General features: G+C 37.6%; 2 protein-coding genes across 3 annotated transcripts in view; one reads left to right on the top strand and one right to left on the bottom strand.

Moving 5' to 3' along the window:
- The window catches only part of LOC113493694 (protein FAM102A), a 57,498-nt gene extending 40,723 nt beyond the window's left edge, over nucleotides 1-16,775 (bottom strand). For both annotated transcript variants that reach the window (XM_026871680.1, XM_026871682.1), the window contains exon 1: nucleotides 16,491-16,775. The gene's annotated coding sequence lies outside the window, so the exon portion shown is untranslated. The remainder of the gene's footprint in view (nucleotides 1-16,490) is intronic.
- Nucleotides 16,776-17,376: 601 nt separating this feature from the next.
- On the top strand, nucleotides 17,377-18,915 carry LOC113493686 (mitochondrial mRNA pseudouridine synthase Trub2). Its single transcript, XM_026871673.1, has 5 exons — nucleotides 17,377-17,590; nucleotides 17,673-17,864; nucleotides 17,969-18,185; nucleotides 18,393-18,529; nucleotides 18,606-18,915. Exons 1-5 carry the CDS (start codon nucleotides 17,467-17,469, stop codon nucleotides 18,854-18,856), a joined length of 921 nt encoding a protein of 306 aa, XP_026727474.1. The 5' UTR covers nucleotides 17,377-17,466; the 3' UTR covers nucleotides 18,857-18,915.
- The last annotated feature ends 49 nt before the right edge of the window (nucleotides 18,916-18,964 follow it).

The raw sequence follows: 18,964 nt of genomic DNA, 5'->3' as shown, positions 1-18,964 counted from the left end.
CAGGGGTTCTGGATATGATTCCAGACCCCCCTGCGTTGGAATTTTTCATCGGTCTTTTCATGAAAATTGCATTTTCTTTTTCGCGGTTTTTTAATTTACGTGCCATAAAATCGTTTTTCGTTTCGTTCGTTCATTAATATAATATAAATATATTAATATTATATAAATATTAATGAAATTCGTAGGAAAAACGATTTTATGGCACGTAAATTAAAAAACCGCGAAAAAGAAAATGCAATTTTCATGAAAAGACCGATGAAAAATTCCAACGCAGGGGGGTCTGGAATCATATCCAGAACCCCTGGTCCACGGATTCGGTACGATGTCCCTTACACCCTGTATGTTAAATCATCAGTGTACGCAACATCGATACATAAAAACTCCTACAGGTAATGCTTTTACATATTGATTTGAAGGTATGGGTACTTATAATAAAACTCCATACAGTAACATTGATCATAAAATAGCAAACACTAGACGTTTGTCGGGCCCCTGGCTGGGCGCCAACATGAGCCTACGTTCACCTTGGCGAACTCGAGCATCGCCCTTAAAGCCAGGCCCTCGACAACACTCCATAAACGTACTGGAATAGTCGACATTATGTACCACGTGTACGTAAGTACTACTTAAATGTTCGTACGCCGTTTAATACCATGAGTTATTCCCATTTAATGCATTCGATTTATATATGTATACCTAAGTAGTTCACAAAATAACAAAATACAATTGCTAACAATGGCAAGTGTAACAAAAGATAATGAATAGCAGTGTTTCAAAGTCGGCTGTTCATCGACACTGGTGATTCGGTTTGTATGTTAATTTGCATTCGTATGCGGAGCAGCTTCGCTATCTATGTCGCTACGAGCGGTGGCGCCACGGCGCGGCCCGCTGTGCAGATAACATGCTAATGTCGGCCGGCGCCAAATTACCGGCTAATGAGCAGAGCAAGCTCTCCCTAAACAGACGCATGCTGAGCTGCAGGGATCGCTTCTCCGCCGGCCGATCAGCTACACTATGTTAATTTCGGGAAGCATTTAAATGCTAATGCCACGCATCAAGTTTCCGCAGTTTCGTTTTCCCATTAACGGATTTCCCATTGTTAAAAATTGAATCAAATTATGAATTATCAACACGAAATGATTCGTTACGATTGTGAAAAAACACCCGATGCTGATTATATATTCTTCCATGTTATATGTATAAATGTATTAGTTTTTCGACTAGAATAAGTTTTCCGAAATATTTTCTAGACAAGGGGAGCATAATAAACATACACACACGGCGCCCACCTTATCACTTGTTTTATTATAAGCGTCGCGCGGTATCAGGGACCAAGTTTACGTCCTATTGACCAGGTTTAGGGGAAGGATAGGGCACGTGCACGATCGAAAATCACATGAAGCGGTAATTTGTCTCGTAATACACGATTTACTTTGAGCGCCAGTATACCATTTTTTTCCCCATGGCTGACCTCAGCCTTTATGTGTCAAAAAATCATTGAGCACCGATTGCCAACGTATTCCAGCGACATTGGCAAGCAGGTACAACCTTGACATCTGGCTACTGTCTTATAGCAACTGCCAATATATGACAGCATATCGTCATCATGACTGCCGGTCTCGCTTTGACTGGGGAACTTCAATCGAGATTGGTACAAACAAAGTAATAAACATGGGCAACGTGCTCATTATCATCGTCTGCTCCACCTGACAGCATCACGGCATGACGCAACAGTCGGCGGAGCGTGCAGCACCGAGGCCAATCGATCCATTACGCACGCCGTACTGAGACGACGCAAAAACCGCGGATCACATTTTGTCATCTTTTTTTGATTTTGTAATCACATGTCTTAACAACACGGTAAAGATTCGACATCGGTATCGTGCTGATAGTAGATAAACCTTAAATAAAATGATTGTTCAATAAGCAGCCAGTTAGTTAACCCGATCACAATTGCCACTCATTAACATTACGATTTACCTGCATGTCGTATTGCAAGTGTGTATTTAGTGTACACACTCGATTACATGCATAACCTTGACAAGGGACAGACGGAAGGGGTGACTACCCTACTCGTAATACTGCATAATACACGCTTGACTGAACAAAGGCGACGTGAGCAGTTGCTGGCACGGCCGGGCGCCGGCTACAATATATCCTTATTACCAAGCACTTTTTGTGAGCAATACATGACATACCTACTAAATTAAGGGAACCGTGTGTAATAATAAAACACCTGGAGCTTCAACATTTATAAATACATCGAATTTTTAAATTGCAGTTGCTACACGAAGACATCGCGTTCGTGGCCGATATTACGCCACCTCGCATTACAACCGGTTTTACGAATCGAAAATCTATTTTGTTTTTATTTAGTACAGGCTTGTGCGTGGACCAGTCTTGCTCCATCATAAACCTAGATATTGAGACTATTACAATAATACGCTAAGAATATTAATACTGGGTTATGCAATTATTTATTACATACACATTCATAAGTTTAGTTTGTTTTTATAAACCCTCGATCGATTTTAGGGTGTGTTTACCAATTAACAGGAATTCTCAATTGTCAGTTTAATTTGTATCCATGCGCTGATCGTTGGACTGGATGTAATATGTCTTTGAGATGTAGATAGTTGTAGATATATGCCTTATTTCACTATCACAGTGTTAGAAGTTTTCGATAGTTATGGAACGCAGTGTTCTCGGTTTCAAGAAATAGAACTTTTAGCGACAATTTTCAATGAAACTTCACCACCAGCATCTTAAAACCATGTCCACAATAAAAAAAATAGTACGTTGCTGTATCGGGCCATCATTGCTTGGATCACGCTAACCGCTGTCTAAAATTGGTCTCATCAAGTAGCTAAAACTTACATCAATCATGAAAGCTGTAGAGCAAACTTTTTGTAGTCATAATGATGACTGACTGGTATATTATAATCTTTGTACCAACTTAAGGATTGACGACAAAACACATTACCTAATTTTAATTTTGGGTGAGGTCTAATTAAGAAACATATAATAAATGCCATCGGTGTATCTGATGTGTGTAATGTTTGTAGCATTGCCTCCAAATCATATAATGCTGAAAACCCTTTGATCAAATTTAATAATCCAATAGAAGTGTTAACATTAATACATGACTATTGACTAACAAGTAGAAAGTTCGTCGTAATTTGACGGGACACTAATCAGGATCTATATGAAATCATGACGTTTCGGTCCCCGGCATCGAAAGCCATCCAAGCGCTCTCGCGAGAAGCGGGGGCGGGACAGACACGGGATAATTAAACGTCGTACCAAGTTATCCAGCCACATTCATTAAGCAGGCTCATTAATGTTACCTAATCTAGTTTCTTGTTATTTTATAGAAAAGGTTATAATTGATCTATATGTCGAAAAAATATATCTTCAGTAAATTGCAGTTTTCTTAAAACAAAACTTATTGTTTGGCATGGCTACAAAATGTAATACAGTAACTTTGAAATAGGATCAAGGTTTGCTTAAAATCTATTTTTTTGAAGTACGACCATTATTAGTAACAGTATAGTTTTACTCAATTGAATATAGCAATCTGTGATATTTAATTTCATGAAATGTCATTGAATATTTTAAATTCTCGAAATAGATCTTAGATTTTCCAAAAAATGTAATTTGGTTATGAGTAAAGGCCCGCGTATTTAAATTCAGTGAAAAATTACCTCAGGTCTCCAGGTCAGACGGTTGTGAGATCAATTAAGATCGGGCACTATAATAAGCGGGACGAGTACTTTTCATGTGGCGGAAAAATCAATGTCGAAGAATAGGGCACAAATTATTTGCGGAGAAAAACTGAACAATTCCTCGATTGTTGAAAACGCTGAAAATTCTCATGGAATTTAATCCTACTTGGATATATGTATCAAGGAATGGAAAATGATATCATTGGAATGTTTGCAGTTCTGAGAGAAAGACCGAATGAAAAATCTGTTTAAGATGTTATTACATTTATATTTCGAGTTATCGAAATTCTATTTCTGTCCTCATAAATAAATAAGAGCAAAATCTACAAAGAGAATAGGAACATTGGCATCATAGGTGAGACGACTAATATCGCAAATGTGAGCTCAGGCAGAACACATCGTACCTACATAAAAGCTACAGTTGATTTTCCAATGTTCCGGCATTAATAGTTCACCAGTTTTAAAGATTGTTGAGGAAACAATGCTGTAAATTGTAATATAGATAAGTAAAGCAATAGCGAATCGCCGCGGAGGGTATCGGCGGTATTGGGAGGATAGTGAATGCTAAGACCCACGCTTAGTATAGTCTGAGATGATTGCATCGTCTGTTTCTACATCAAAATAAGCACTGTGATTGGTTGGGCAAGCCTTTGTTGTGTCACTGGCACGAGGAGTTCTTTAGGCCAAATTTGAAAAGTAGCTTCAATTACAAATCTTTGAGGCGACTGTTATGATATTAGTTGGAGAAACTTGAATCCGCAACACGTACATCATCGGGAGGCAAGTGGCCAGTGTGGTCAGAGAAAGTGGCGGGAAATGATCTGTGACCGACGCGGACGCACAGCTGTGGAGGACTTTCATGTAGGAAAAGATAGGATGACCGCACGACCGCACTCTTAGTACTTTAGTATTTTAGCCTAAAAATTGCGACGTAGTTCCTGCTCCTTAGCCTCAAACCCTACGGAAACACTAGGTAGATTTTATTTGTAAACTGATTTACTTAATATTATTAGATAATAAAGAATATTGTGTATTTTATATCTCACATTTTGGTAAACTATAATATAGTCAATGATAAACGTGCGATAAAACAGTTACAGCGTGGGTTCCAACATAGATGTGAATCAGCAAAATAATGCGTATTCATGAAGTAAGTGTTCAAGGCAATACGCAATAAACAAACAATTAGCCACAACTGTGCGGTAAAGTTGCCAAAGAGAACGGAACTTTACGCATTTTCCATTAAAAACGTGCTAGGGCATCCTCGGCCGCTTCCTTCCAGCCATGAATGAAACCGAATGGAGCGCGTGGAAACGAGCGCCGCGAACTCCGGCTAATGTTGAACCGTAAACCGAACTAATCGGTTCATAAACTCAGAGATATAAGATTACTTCGAACAATTATGCATGCTTTAACAATCTATCGATTTTTAACTGGTAGGTTAAAACAGAATCTTATACATAGTTTCATAAAATCCAATCAATGTTAAAAGACCGGGCTTTAATACTGAAATTGGGCAATGAAACTCACAGTGACTGCTTTTAGCCAGAAACCCAAACTATTTTCTACTTTCTGTTGCACACAGTACAAGCAGCACTTCAGCTACGCTGCCACGTCGTGTGACGTCATTGTACAGTAGATTGTGTTCCTTACCTTTATATTTTAACAATGAAGTGCTATCGATATTGAACAGATACTATGTAAAGCTGATTCATAGATATTATTTTAATAATTTCAGTACAAGTTGCAGTGATATTTAGATTAATGGACTCATGTTTTCCAGAAAAATCTAGCAAAATATGACACGAATTGATTGCAATACAGAAATCTGAACATTGGCACTAAATGATGTGTGATCAAGAAACTTTAATACTCAGCAATTCATTCTCTATTTGTCATCACCACTTTTCTGTCCAAAACTATAGCAATTTAAAAGTGAAAAGCGGAGCGCTTGGCTCTTCGCCAAATACATACAACATAATACATCTGAGTACATGTTGGTGTCATGTTGCTACTTAATATAAGGAACCTATTTCCAATGTCGCGGAGATAAACGCGGTATTATGTATGGATCCAGCGATAGCCGACAAGGAAAACTGTGAGTTGATTAACTATACCTTTGTAACTTAGCTTGCAGTTTTAACGTGCCTCTTGTGACAGCCGACGTGCATAGTAACAATTGTACTTTCGCAACATTTACAACAGGTAGGATTATAATATAGTTTCGTATGTTGGGCCAAACTAAGTGGAAAATTTACTTGGAACATGAGGATTTTTCCTAACTCCTATTAAAATGTCATTAACAATACCTTAGTGAACGACAGAACATTAACCGATAATCGATATAAAATACAAATAAGGTTAATAGTACAAAAAATTAAATAAATGATTAATATTGAATTACACGAACAACACGTGATACTGAATGACTGATGGCGTTAAATAACTATTAAAAACCTATCTAATACGAATAAGTTTATTTTTTTTAATCGGTTGTCAGTTTACGAGTCACACGTACGTATGTCACAGGTACGTATGTCATGTCTTAATTAAAGGATTCATTAATACACAAGACATTATACACAACCACCTCCGTGTCTATGGTTAGATTGGAAGTTAGATTATATAACGTGTTGTGTTAATCCAGAGCAGCGGACTACGTGACTACAAACCGCAGAGCATGTGAACATATATAGCCATACTAAATAGGAAAGCATTGTAACCGCCGCCGCATATAATTAAAATGTGGGAATAATATATCGCGGCTGCAAATATAAACTAATAATTTCCTATAATACCTTAGCCTAATACATAAAATAAAGTGCAGTGATCGGCTTCTTGTGTTACAGTTTTAATGAATGTTGATAAAAGCTATCAGCATGAGCTCATCGACAGACCGGAATGAATATAACAAACATTAACATTTTATTTCAAGCGTCTGTATCAAATAGTTGGCACGGACAGTGATTGATCAAATCTCATAGCGTTACAACTAATCGCACATTAAGATATGTAATGGTCTGATGGGGCCAAAATGAGGTACCCCAATCAAGCATTACGTTTATAAGCTCTATTTGCCGAATAGTACCATTGCATTTTATTAATACCTCGCTGTCACAAACTCATATGATGTACTACTTTTATTTAGCATACAAATTACACTTAACACTACCGTAACTCTTTGGAAATAATCTGCGGACCCTTCTATTGAAAAAATAATCTTTTGTTTGTGTAGAATTAGACACAATTTATCGGTTAAAATTAAAAAGTATTGTTTAACGCGTTAGCAAAACGTTGAATGACGCTCAAAAGACAATTAGTCTAGGCCAGAGAGTGGGTATAGGCGTCGAGGCAGAGTGGCGAGTTCATTGACATCGAACACGCCATTTGACTGTAAACAAGGATGGCGGAGAAGTGACTCCAGCGGCAGCGGCGCTGACCGCCTGCCAGACTGTGTGCACTGCGGACCGAAAACCGACCAAGTCGCACGATGACATCACTTGAGAACGATTCGCTCATCAAAGTCATTATTTTTATATTAAACCGAAACTTTTGTGATTTACAGACAAAACTATGGAATAAGAAGATCTCGACCAAATGTTATGTAATACAATGATCGGTACCACTGAAAAGGTAATACTTAGATAAGCATAAGTAAGTAAATTATAAACGTGATGAAATTTAAATTGTTTGCACTTCTCTTAAGTTACTGTTGCCAAATAGAACTCCCAAGTATCTCGATGCATTCTTAACTCATCACTCATGCATTCCACAATCCCAAAACAATAGCTCATTTCCATTTACATAGGTAAAGGACGACCTGTCTTAAACGGGACAAGGTCGCGGTGCACGAGAAAACTCCCATACAGAAGTCAATAAGTTGTTGTCAAGTCACACTGTCAACACCTAGAGTTGGGAAGTTTGTTGTTCCGAGTACGCAACGAACGGGCATGTGTGACCAACGTCGTAGGTCCAACGGCGATTGTGTCTTTCATATTATAGAATGTAGATTAGTCGAAGCATAATTTACGATATGATCTATGCTTAGTATCGGGGTCGAGTATAGTGGGTCACCCGAACCGCGGCCGACACGCGGTCACCGGTGCCGTGCGCTTCATATAACGGATCGTGCGCGCGTGCACTGGGATTCCACGCCGAGGAATGATGTTGATCATGTTACGGTGTCTCTTTTTTCAATCTCTGCGAAATGTTAAGTTGCCCATGTAACTAAACTTACTTCATAGAACTTGAACTTAAATCAGCATAATACAGTAGCTTAGTAAAAATTTGGTAAGTGTAGCGAGTCAGAAAATTATCTACTACGAGGACTACTAGATCTTTACGATCTATTAGAAATTGGAAATTATTACGAAAGGATTTTATGTAATATTATGAAAACTAAACGTATAAGCGACTCGTAACATGAGTACAGTGAGAGGTGGCATGGTCAGTCATCGAGACGGAAAGACAGTTGGATAGAATCCGTGTCAGGTCGCGCAGCTCAAGGGCAACGGACGGAGCATCTCCACACCACTAAATCGGACAGCGGACAGATTGGACCGTCCTGTGATCAATCGGCGGCTGCAATGAGCTGAAAGAAGAGACATTCGTATTTGTTACAGCCGATTTAGTCAATTTCGACGCTCTCCAAACTCTGAATAAAAGCCTAGCGTGCAGTTCACCTTGCTTTATCTGTTAAATACTAACAAAATTAAATTTCAGGTAGGATTGTACATTTCTATTCATACGACCGTTTGCATTTTATTAGAATAACTTTACATGTACAGTACATCGTAAATTTTCCAATTATCGTCACTACAATTACGTGGATTTGTAATTGTACAGAGAAAACAAGGAATATTAATGAGCATAACGCCGACGTCACAAGTTCTTTCGAGGAACCAGCTCGCGTGCCAGACTCGCTATAAGGATAATCTTATAACAAATGATCACGATTCTTACCGACCCTGAACTACCAGGCTTGACAATTTTGAATACGTTACACATCAATCAATTCTTTAAGCATTTCTACCTTTAAAGGAAATCTTTAAATCTGCTTTTTTTTGGCCACTCAAGCGAACTTTCTTTTAAAAAAATCGCATGTCTTTTAACTTTGTTACGGCGTCGCTTTCTTGTAAATACCTCGCAAAATTGGAATTAACGCATGCCTTGTGCAACAACAATCTCTAACAAAGAGGTATTGTTTCTGACATTCACTTTAAAATTGATCGTTGTTAATATGATCGATTCTATATTGAATATGAAGTTTTAATGTGCACAGTGTCACGGCGTATTATATATTTACAGTGTGCACGCACAGAATTGGCAGTGACTTTGACCGGGCGCGGGTGGGCCGCGCGCGACGCCGCGTCTGCCGCCACACGCTACACAATGGCAAGGCCATGCTAATTTGTTTTACACGCTTCCCCTGACTTTTATTATAATTTCCGCGTTTTTTATTCCTCTCTATTACCGCGATGTTAACGTGGGCCGAACAAATAGACAAGTTTCTTATTTATTCATAATGGTTTGGCAAATAAATTGAATAATACATATATCTTTAGTTCGATGGCAGATATAAGAGTGCCATTTTTGGGCACCAAATCACCCTTAACGGAACGTAGTTGACGTTCCGTTAGGGTGATTTTAAGATTTTACTGTAGTACTGAGATTCATGCGCCTTTGCCAAAAATCACTATCCTGTAAGGATTATAGCAAGATTGACATAAAACGGGTAACAAGTTCATTTAAATTATACTTTTATACATTTTATACTTCTCATAAATCTTTTGACGATAAAACATAGTTAATACCAACGACCAATTCGATTATCAATTGGATCATATTGCTATCTCGTCGTGTTAGTCGGCTCTGTAATGTGACGAAACTTTGTCAAAAACTTGTTTGCCACAACCGAATACTCGTTAATGACGCAAGAGAGAAACGATCGCATCTAGCAAATGATGATGCTCATACTTGAGATTTTTATAGCGAGCGAAGGGTACGTAAAGACGCTTTAGGAACCACTTTTATACACAACCCTAGAAAATGGCAAAAGATTCTTATTCAACCATTATATAATTTATACGGAAAGCAATTAAAACTAATTAACTGAAAGTTAAAGAAATTACTTGCTCGAAAAGATAAGTTTTCTCCATTATTGAAGAAATAAGGTCACTAGGTACGGTAACAAATGCTGAACTACAAACCCAGACGTATTTATTTACCTAATGCAATGGCACCAGGGTCAAAGTTTTAGCCTAACCCTTGAGTTTGTTGTCCATAGATGAACTCTATTCAATTGGCTAAGGCAACAAAACAAAGGCATCCATTGCAAGAAGGATCAAATTAACCTTTTTTAACTATTTAATTACAATAATTACTAAGTTCTAAGCTCTCGTTTAATTTAGTTGCAGGTTATATTAATTTTGAAACCTTTTTTTCTTATATATACTATATTCGTTTATTTGGGTTGCTTCTGGCTCGCGTGGCTGCAACAATCACTCGCAATTCACAGTTATTCAGAAGTGATTTAAATATTACAAGAATTGATATTAATTGATCATATCTAACCATACAAGTCCAACAATAATGTAGCCATGCCGAGGGTCTTTGTTCGGGCAGACATCGAAGGCACACAATTACACAGTTTGTTTTCATTACAGTGAGTCTCATGTGAAATAGCAAGTTTCGTATAACATTCACAGTTGAATGGGCGCAAACGAGCAACCCGACCAATTGTTGTCGAAAACGTCCGCGGTCAGACAACAACTACTCATTGGACGTATTTAATCGGCTCTTGTTACTGCATGCACAATGGAGTGTTTTGCACACAGTTTGCACAAGTGCCGGCGGACAATCGTGTCGTGTGGCGAGGCCCGACGCCCGTGCGACCCGCCTGCTACCTACAGCACAACTCGTACGATTACATGTAGCTGGCATCGCCCAGCCTCGCCTGATTGTACTAGTCCTGCGCGCATGTCCAACCTGCATGCATAAGAAGATGTGAATATCTAGATAAGTTCACATAGTTTACATGCATACGTAGGTATGTATAGGTAGTCTGCATTCGCGTTATCTGATACCACAATAGTATTGTAATAACTAGATACGAGACTTTATCACAAATCAGCATGTGCAGACGGCGACGTTTAATAACTATTTCAGTGTCTTTGTTTTATTTTCTTAGACAAGTAAAATACATCAATGTACTATATTATCTATAATGCCGTGCGATACAAATTAAACTAACGACTGTAATTTGCGGTGACAAACGTCATGATGGTCCGATAAAAAATCTGTTAAACAGCATTTTGCCAATTAAATTTAATTGTTTTCTAATGTTTTACACAGTTTTCTTGGATTTAAGATATAAGTATGTGAGCTTGTACAATAACTTCATTTTTTAATGACAACTTTACGTTTTTGCTGCGCTCCGTTTTATATTCTGCGTTAGTATTATACATTATTGCTATAGGCCTTTGCTATTTACGAGAATAAATGACAATAACGGACTTAGGCCGTAGCGATAGACGTTGTTCCGCCAGGTATAAGGAAACATCAATAAGGTAGGAAATTATAGTACCTTTAAGTACGATGCCGCGCAAGTAGATTATTTTGTAATCGAGAGCTGTAGACTAGGTAGGGATAGGCCATCTTCAGCAACAAATAAGTTATTTGGGTCATATTATATTATAATTGAGTTACCTCAACTAACCTGAAATTGTCTTTATTTTGAGATTGTATTTATTATTCCAAGAATATTGTAAAATCTTGTTAAAATTAGTTTCCACTTAACGTGCACGTCATAGTTACATAGGTACTCAGTTGTATTTAAATATATTACTAAACAAAGATGTTTCAACGGAAATTGCACTACCGTGATGCAAAACATGAGGTCAGCGTCAAGTCACGAGGAGGTTGAGGCGCGCATGCCGTGTGGGTCGCTCCGTGACCTCACACGATGCGCTAGCGTTGTCGTCGTGACGCGCCTTCCACGTTGATGAATAACAGGAGGTAATGTTTACCTGCTGTCGTCACTAAGCAACACATGGACGTCTTTGCGTGAAACTCTTATGCAGAGGTGTGACAAATTCAATATGTTTATTCATCGTAACTGAGTGTCACGGACATCAAGCGCCGGTAATATTTGACGCATGATAAATACATTACGTAACGTGCTGTGTTCATAATTCAACGCCACATGTTATATCGGCCGAACGCCACATATTTTCAGAGTTTGGTTTGTGGATCGCATGGTGCGGGTGTCGTCATCACAGACTCAACCGATACGACCTCAAATGGAAAACTTTTTACTCCCAACCGCTGCGCGACAAACATTATACAAAAAGTCGTTATATACAACGTGACCGCTCGACGCGAAACTAAGCAAGAGCATCGTTATTGTTTGTATTGTTCTGCGAGAACACACAGTCGCGAACGTCACCAACATGAGAATTATAATAAATACGACTATTTCGTGACATTTGCTTCGATTAAAATGTCTAATTAACAAGGTAACTGGATTTCTAAAATATTGTAAGACAAACATTGAAGTTGTGTGGTCAGGATCCTGGTGAACTGATACGGAGCTCACGATCACCAACGCCTCGAAAACGTGGCTCCAAACGTGCCGCCATAACTCCGTCACACACTAATGACGTCCAGGACATTAAACTGAATGTTTATCACCAATGTATCAACACAAATAAATTGACTGTTTAAAAAAAAAAATTGAATTTAAGGTTCGACTTTTTTGAAACGCTCATCGTTCGGTAATCACAGAGCAATATGAGGATTTCCTTTTTCATACACAGCAATTAAAAAAAAAACTATTTTCAAGAAACATGCTTTAGAAACAATCCCAAAGAATCGCAATTCAGAAAGAATTTATTGCACGACCACAAGAGCAAGTGGCGGCGGTTGATGAGCACCAATAAACAGACAATCGTGTCTCGTTAACGTTACTTTGGAGATGGGGAAGCAATCAGAATGCCGGTCGACAAAGACACGTAAAATACAACTGCTAGTAATATTGTCATGACAAAAATCGGTATTACATGCCATCATGAATATTCTAGAAGGTCTCCACCCAAATTACTGCTCACAAGGAAGTATTATTAAGAAGACTTAAAATAATGAATGGAGGATTTTTTTTAGTGTCGCGTTTGTTGTCTTCGATTTACGAAGGTCAGCTGTCATTACAAGGATACCTATCATATAAATTGAAGTAGAGGACAATGACAAACTCATTATTGTCATCGTAATTCACGTGCTACAACAAGTTGCGAATGAAATGAATTATAAAAAGCTGTTACAGAATCGTATCACATTGTTTCCATTGATTCGTATGTCATACGCAGGGTTCGATCGCGGTCCAGTGGCAACCTTGGATGATGAAACATGGTGACCTTGGCGTTTTCCTCGTACACTATTGACCTTCGAGATGATCGTTGATTGGAAGACACTTTAAGTAATTCAAGCGTCGCTACTTTAACACTCCGTGACCAACGGAGCGAAACAGATACCTAGACGTCTTACTTGGTACTTGTTCCCGCAGTCAAGCCATGTATGCGGTTTTGCGGGGCATTTAATTTAGTAATTTAGAACTTGAACTTGAGTAGTTTGTAGTCGTTACATTTAAGTTGAAGGCTTTCAACAAGTTCAAAAGTCCAAAAAAGAGTTGAAAGCTGAAGATCATTTTACATTACAAAATCGTCAAATTCTAACTCGACTAAGAAATTTTTTTCAAACAGACATCCCTAGTTCGATACAGAATCTACTAAACTTATGCTATTTAGTTGAAACTTTAGTTTGTCATGATCACTTTGTTTTTGCCTCGTAACCCCAGTTCATAATTGTAAAATTATAAACTCGTATGCTAATCTACACCTGCACCGCAAGTGCACCACATCTAACTCGCTATTTATCAATATAAACGAGCAACAAGTACTATGTAAAACAATTATCTGCTGGAAAAACTAAATGTGTAGTTTTTTAAAGTGTTTTTATATTACATAGGTCGGCTTGTAGATTTTTTTCCGTGGCCTAGATCGTGGAGTTTCTAATAAAGAACAAGTGAGAATCGAGACCGCCGCGCTGAGTTGATTTCTTGAAGAGCAGTTCAAGGTGCGATAGCGCGTCTATTGTTCGAGCACTTTCAACAGACATGAGGAAAAGCGTAAAACAAAATAAGTAACTTGAACGGGAAGTGTATGCAATACATTAACAGATGCCAGTGCTGCTCATCGGTCACGTAGATCAGTGGCTGGCGGCGAGGTTGGATAACCCTAAGAAGATTACTTTTTAACTAAAACCACTTGTGTATCATTTCACGATAGGAACATTTTCGTTTTACATCGTTTGAATATTTTTAGTCACGTATAATATCGCTTCTCCCCTGGTTCCACGTACGTATCTGGATATAATGTAAAATATTTTATGCATGAAGTATGTTATAAATGGACAATAAATTCGCATCACTACGGCCGGACTCGGCGTCACAACGTCAACATAAACCGGTTATTAGAAAATACTTGACAAAATGAAGAGCGCTCGGTCGCGTCGTGCTCCAGAATGGAGGGCCAACCGACTTCGGGATGTTCTCCACTCAGTTTATCCATGCTCTTAAAGTACGTAGTAGTAGTTTAATTGAAATAAGTCCAGGTAAAGCTGTCTATATTCGTCATAATTAGTGCAACATTTTGAAAAATATTGATTTTGGAGATGAAAATGACAAAAGGAAATAAATAAAATTACGATTCGTTTTTTTTTAACTTTATAACCTTCGCAAGTTAAGTCGACAAAATAAATTAATTTCCATCGCAGGCTAACCTTGTGTACCTACTTACAAGTGGTTTTTACATACCAACCGTATCGCGCGCAAATTGAGCGACTCTTGAATTTTAAGTAGCAATTAAGCCACGCTATCAAAATGAGTATTGCGTGTTAAACAGATCCATCTGTTGGAATTATGTAGTTAGTCTATAAAAAACGGATAACAGCCATTATAGGTTTTATTGAATCGCTTATCGACCTTTTGCCTTGTACTTATTATTTGCTGAAAAGGTGAGTAGGGTGCTCTGCAGTTACTTTTAAGGTCGCGGACTTTTGGGACCGACATCATGACATTTGCTACTGTTTCGTCGCAATTGGGGATTTCAGAACTCTTTATTATCCTAACATGGTGATTTCTTTTTACCCAGTGGAAATACTTATGGACTTTATTCGCCCTGGGGAAGGCGAAGTCTTTAGTCGGGGGCCAAGCGGGACTGCTGTCGCGAACTACCGCGAACGATTAAATTACATCTAGTTCAGCATGCAAAAATAAGCACATACTTTCACGTGATCTACCAGGTACTTAATACTATATTTTATAAGCGAGCAAGTAATTTAATCTAATTACAAACTATTTATATACTTGAGATATCATGTAATTAGTGATTTAAAAACTTAAGATATGAAACAGCTGATAAAGTTGGATTGTGCAATATGTGTTAATGTTTGCACTCGGTAAAAGACGAAAGATTCCTATGTAAATATTTTTCGCCAAATAATATGTACGATAAGGGTGGGACCGCGGTATCAGGTGCGGAGCGACCCGCGAGTGTGCGGCGCGGGCACACGACACACGCAAGGTGAACAATTCACAGAATTGTCAGCTGATGTTTTAATTCAATGTAATAGGTTCCCACTTACTTGTTATAATGCTATCAATTCCTGGCTTCAGTTTAAGTATATTAAAATATGTATTACACCTCTACAAATCATTTTCTTTGAGATGCATGCACTTTAACAAGGCTACTTGTAGTGGATTGAGTTTGTGAAAATCAGTACCAATTTGCCAAACCACTTTATTTTTAATCAAGCTTAGAGTAATATTATTAAACATATTTCCACTTAAAATCCATTACTTTGATCAAGGTAACAGTATTTTTATTCTATTATTTCATACACATAACAGCTTCCTTATTGATACATAGTAAGTTTGCTAAAGTAATTGATTACAATTTTTTTGTTTGTAGTTTGAGGGCCTGAATAACATTGATGTACATTTGCTTAAGCTAGAAGCTAGCATAGTTTATAAACTTAGCCTTGGCACTCACCCAGAGAGTAAATTATTCCACAAAGCTGGATTATTTGGGATTCTCAGTTCTAGTCATTAATCTGTACAATTGTATTTCTTATAAGAAAATTATGACTCAAGTATTTGATGTGCTACTACTAATATGCTATGGTTTCCTTAAACTTGCCAGTTTTAGGCTGTCAATGTAATTTATGCAAGTTACTGTAGATAAATACTGACTCAAGTAATTTTGACTCAGTATCATATCCAAACATTAATCACCAAGTAAGTAGAAATACTTGATACAGGTTAAGAACTCATAAACTATATTACTGGGCTATACATTTATCTGTTACCTACTTCTTTCAACTGGAATCTGAGCGTGCCTCTCACAACTTTCAGATCGCAAGTTATAAACATTCAACGTTTTTGTTAACGACACAAGTTTTCCTGGTGTGTGTTCATAAACACTTTCCTAGTCAGCGTTCAGTAAACAGAAAGCTCTAATGAATTAGGAAGTAAACAGTAACGACACACGCAATAAATTGGCACAATGCTAGTACATTCTCATGCTCGGGCGACAACCTGGCACTACTACCGCACGCTCGAATAACACGAGAACCTGCCGTTTGCGACGCCACAGTACGATCTTCAAGACAATGTTTAGACAAATAAAGCAAGCACGGGTAGGTATAACTTACCGACAACAAGTTTCACACGAAATAACACCGACTGGGTTGAATGGTATGTGAACACCTACACAAAAATTCTGTTGCACTGTCTAGAAACCGTAAGAATATAACACAAAACTTACACAGACGTTCATTGTAAGTAACGGAAGATAAATTTATTATTGGAAGTAACACAATCAAACTGTCCACGGATGCAGGCTCTCGCGTTTTAGCCAACGAATTGTTCACATCAATCGGCCATTGCACGACAGTTCACGACACCACAGACTAACAATTTTGTCGTCATCGAAATGGTCGTTTTATTTTCAAACACTGCCAGCTCTTTGCCTCTTTTCTACTATTCAAGCAGTGAAAACTCAAAGGATTTTCTGCTTTAGTTTTTACTTTATAGCATAATATAAACCCATAAAACAAAACAACAACGCTACAACATTGTTCCTACCGTCGTACCTAATACACACGTGCGTTGCGCATGTCAATTAAAAAAAAATGCATAGTGGGCCTAAGCTTCATTTTTCTAAAATATTTTATTAAAACTGGTACTGCCCTATTCATGTCAATCTTAGACTTTAGAGACATATTATATCAAGTTGATTTTATTTTGACGTAACTTGAGTACAATAAATAAATTATACCAAAATTGAGACCTTCTTCAAATTTGGTAATACTTTAAATAAATGTCATTGCTCAAGACGTTATTAAAGTGTTTATGGAGATAGCTCTAAATCTAATGTAAATTCTGATTTATTTGTTATGATTTGAGAATATATTATTTAAGATACATAAATGACATATTTTACATGAGACAAATACACTGCGCCATATTAAATGTAAGAACAAATGTTTAAGTTCAACAATTGTAAGATTATATACTTCAAGATTTTATTTTGGAATTTCAGTCCTATTGACGTTTATTTATTTTGAAAGTAAACTAAACCTCGCAGTTTTTTGGGTTAATATTGTTTTAATATGTAAATTGAAAAAAATGGTTCAGTTCAAACATGCTGCGTCAGCATATAAATCTTTAAATGGACTGATATGTGTTTATAAACCACCTTGTGTCCCAGTAAAACAAGTGCAACATATAATAAAAACAAATCTTTGTAGAGGTTAGAGTACAATAAGTAATTTCCTGATATGATGTTCCATTAGGTTTTAAGTGTTATTTATGCAGTTATCTTAAACTTTCAGACCTCAATGCCTTGCCAGTTAGGCCTCGAGAACAAAGAATAGAAATAGAGGGGGCAACCAATGAGCCAATGATTGTTAAGTTGGTACCTAATTATGCTGATGATCCATTGGTATGTGGCCCTAGATATATCCATGAAGACATTAGGTGCAGCTGGGCAACACATCTAGGTCTCTTCAGCAGTGGGGTATTATGTAAGTAAATTAGTTACTTAAAAATGTCGTTCTAAAGATTGTCTGACCAGGAGACACTTAATTACCCTATCAAAATGCCTAACATATTTTTAATTGTATTTCAGTACTAGGCATAAATGAAGGAACAAGATTAACATATAAGATAAACATGGGACGCCCAACCAGAGCCTTCAAAGTGCATGGTCAGCTAGGCAAGGCCACAGACACATACTTCTGGAATGGAAAGACTGTGGAGAGGAGTACATACCACCATATCACCAGGGAGAAGATAGATAGTGTGGTAGCCCACATACAGGCCTCACACCAGAAAACTATGTTTGAGTTAGTATTTGCTTTATTTGAGTGCAGGGCAAGGGTGGGGTCTCTACACTTGCTTTTTAGCTCTATTTGTGAATATACTTGCAGGTTATACTTGCATTATAAGGTTAAAACAACTTCCTGACTAAAGCATTTTTACACACTTTTTGGTTTTTCAATTAAAATAAGTGATGATGTACACTTTAACACCACTAATAAATTTCATTGCAGAATGTCAGGTCTGCACATGGAGTCACAGACCACATATGAGTTGGCCGCACAGGGTCTCATCAGACCGGCCAGCAGTAAACTGCCAGTTATCTATGGCATTAAATGTGTAGACTTTAAACCTCCTAACTTTACACTAGGTGAGTAATTTGGAGCAGAAATATCCATATTAGCAATGATGAAAACATAGATATTATGTGTTTTAATATATTTCAGAGATTCAATCAGTGAATGAATATGAGAAATATCTGTGGACCCTAGTCCATGACATAGGAGTTCAATTGCGTTCCACAGCTCACTGTATCGGGGTAAACTGCATCAGACAAGGGAAGTTTGACTTGGAGCTGGCTTTACTCAGAAAACACTGGCAGTTGGAGTACATTGCCGACAACATGAACCAGTGTAGTCAACTGCTGGAAGAAAATGAACATCTTCTACAGCCGGAGTCAGCAGTATTGACTGCTTAGATATTAAATAAGTTACCAGTAACTAAGAATAGTTTAAAAATAAATAATAATTAAGTTTATGTATGTTTTCTTTATTGTAGGTTAAATAGAAAATTATTTTTTTATTCA

The sequence above is a fragment of the Trichoplusia ni genome, chromosome 5 (genome assembly GCF_003590095.1).
Source record: "Trichoplusia ni isolate ovarian cell line Hi5 chromosome 5, tn1, whole genome shotgun sequence".
Classification (NCBI taxonomy): Eukaryota; Metazoa; Arthropoda; class Insecta; order Lepidoptera; family Noctuidae; genus Trichoplusia; species Trichoplusia ni.
Note: the sequence above shows the minus strand (reverse complement) of the source record. Positions and strands in the feature narration are given on the sequence as shown.

What these genes read in the sequence shown, in the direction of transcription:
- LOC113493686 (XM_026871673.1), top strand. Translation starts at nt 17,467, where the DNA reads ATGGTTCAGTTCAAACATGCTGCGTCAGCATATAAATCTTTAAATGGA. An exon ending in CACCAGAAAACTATGTTTGA is followed by an intron (nt 18,186 to 18,392) that starts GTTAGTATTTGC and finishes ATTTCATTGCAG; the next exon opens with AATGTCAGGTCTGCACATGG. An exon ending in ACCTCCTAACTTTACACTAG is followed by an intron (nt 18,530 to 18,605) that starts GTGAGTAATTTG and finishes AATATATTTCAG; the next exon opens with AGATTCAATCAGTGAATGAA.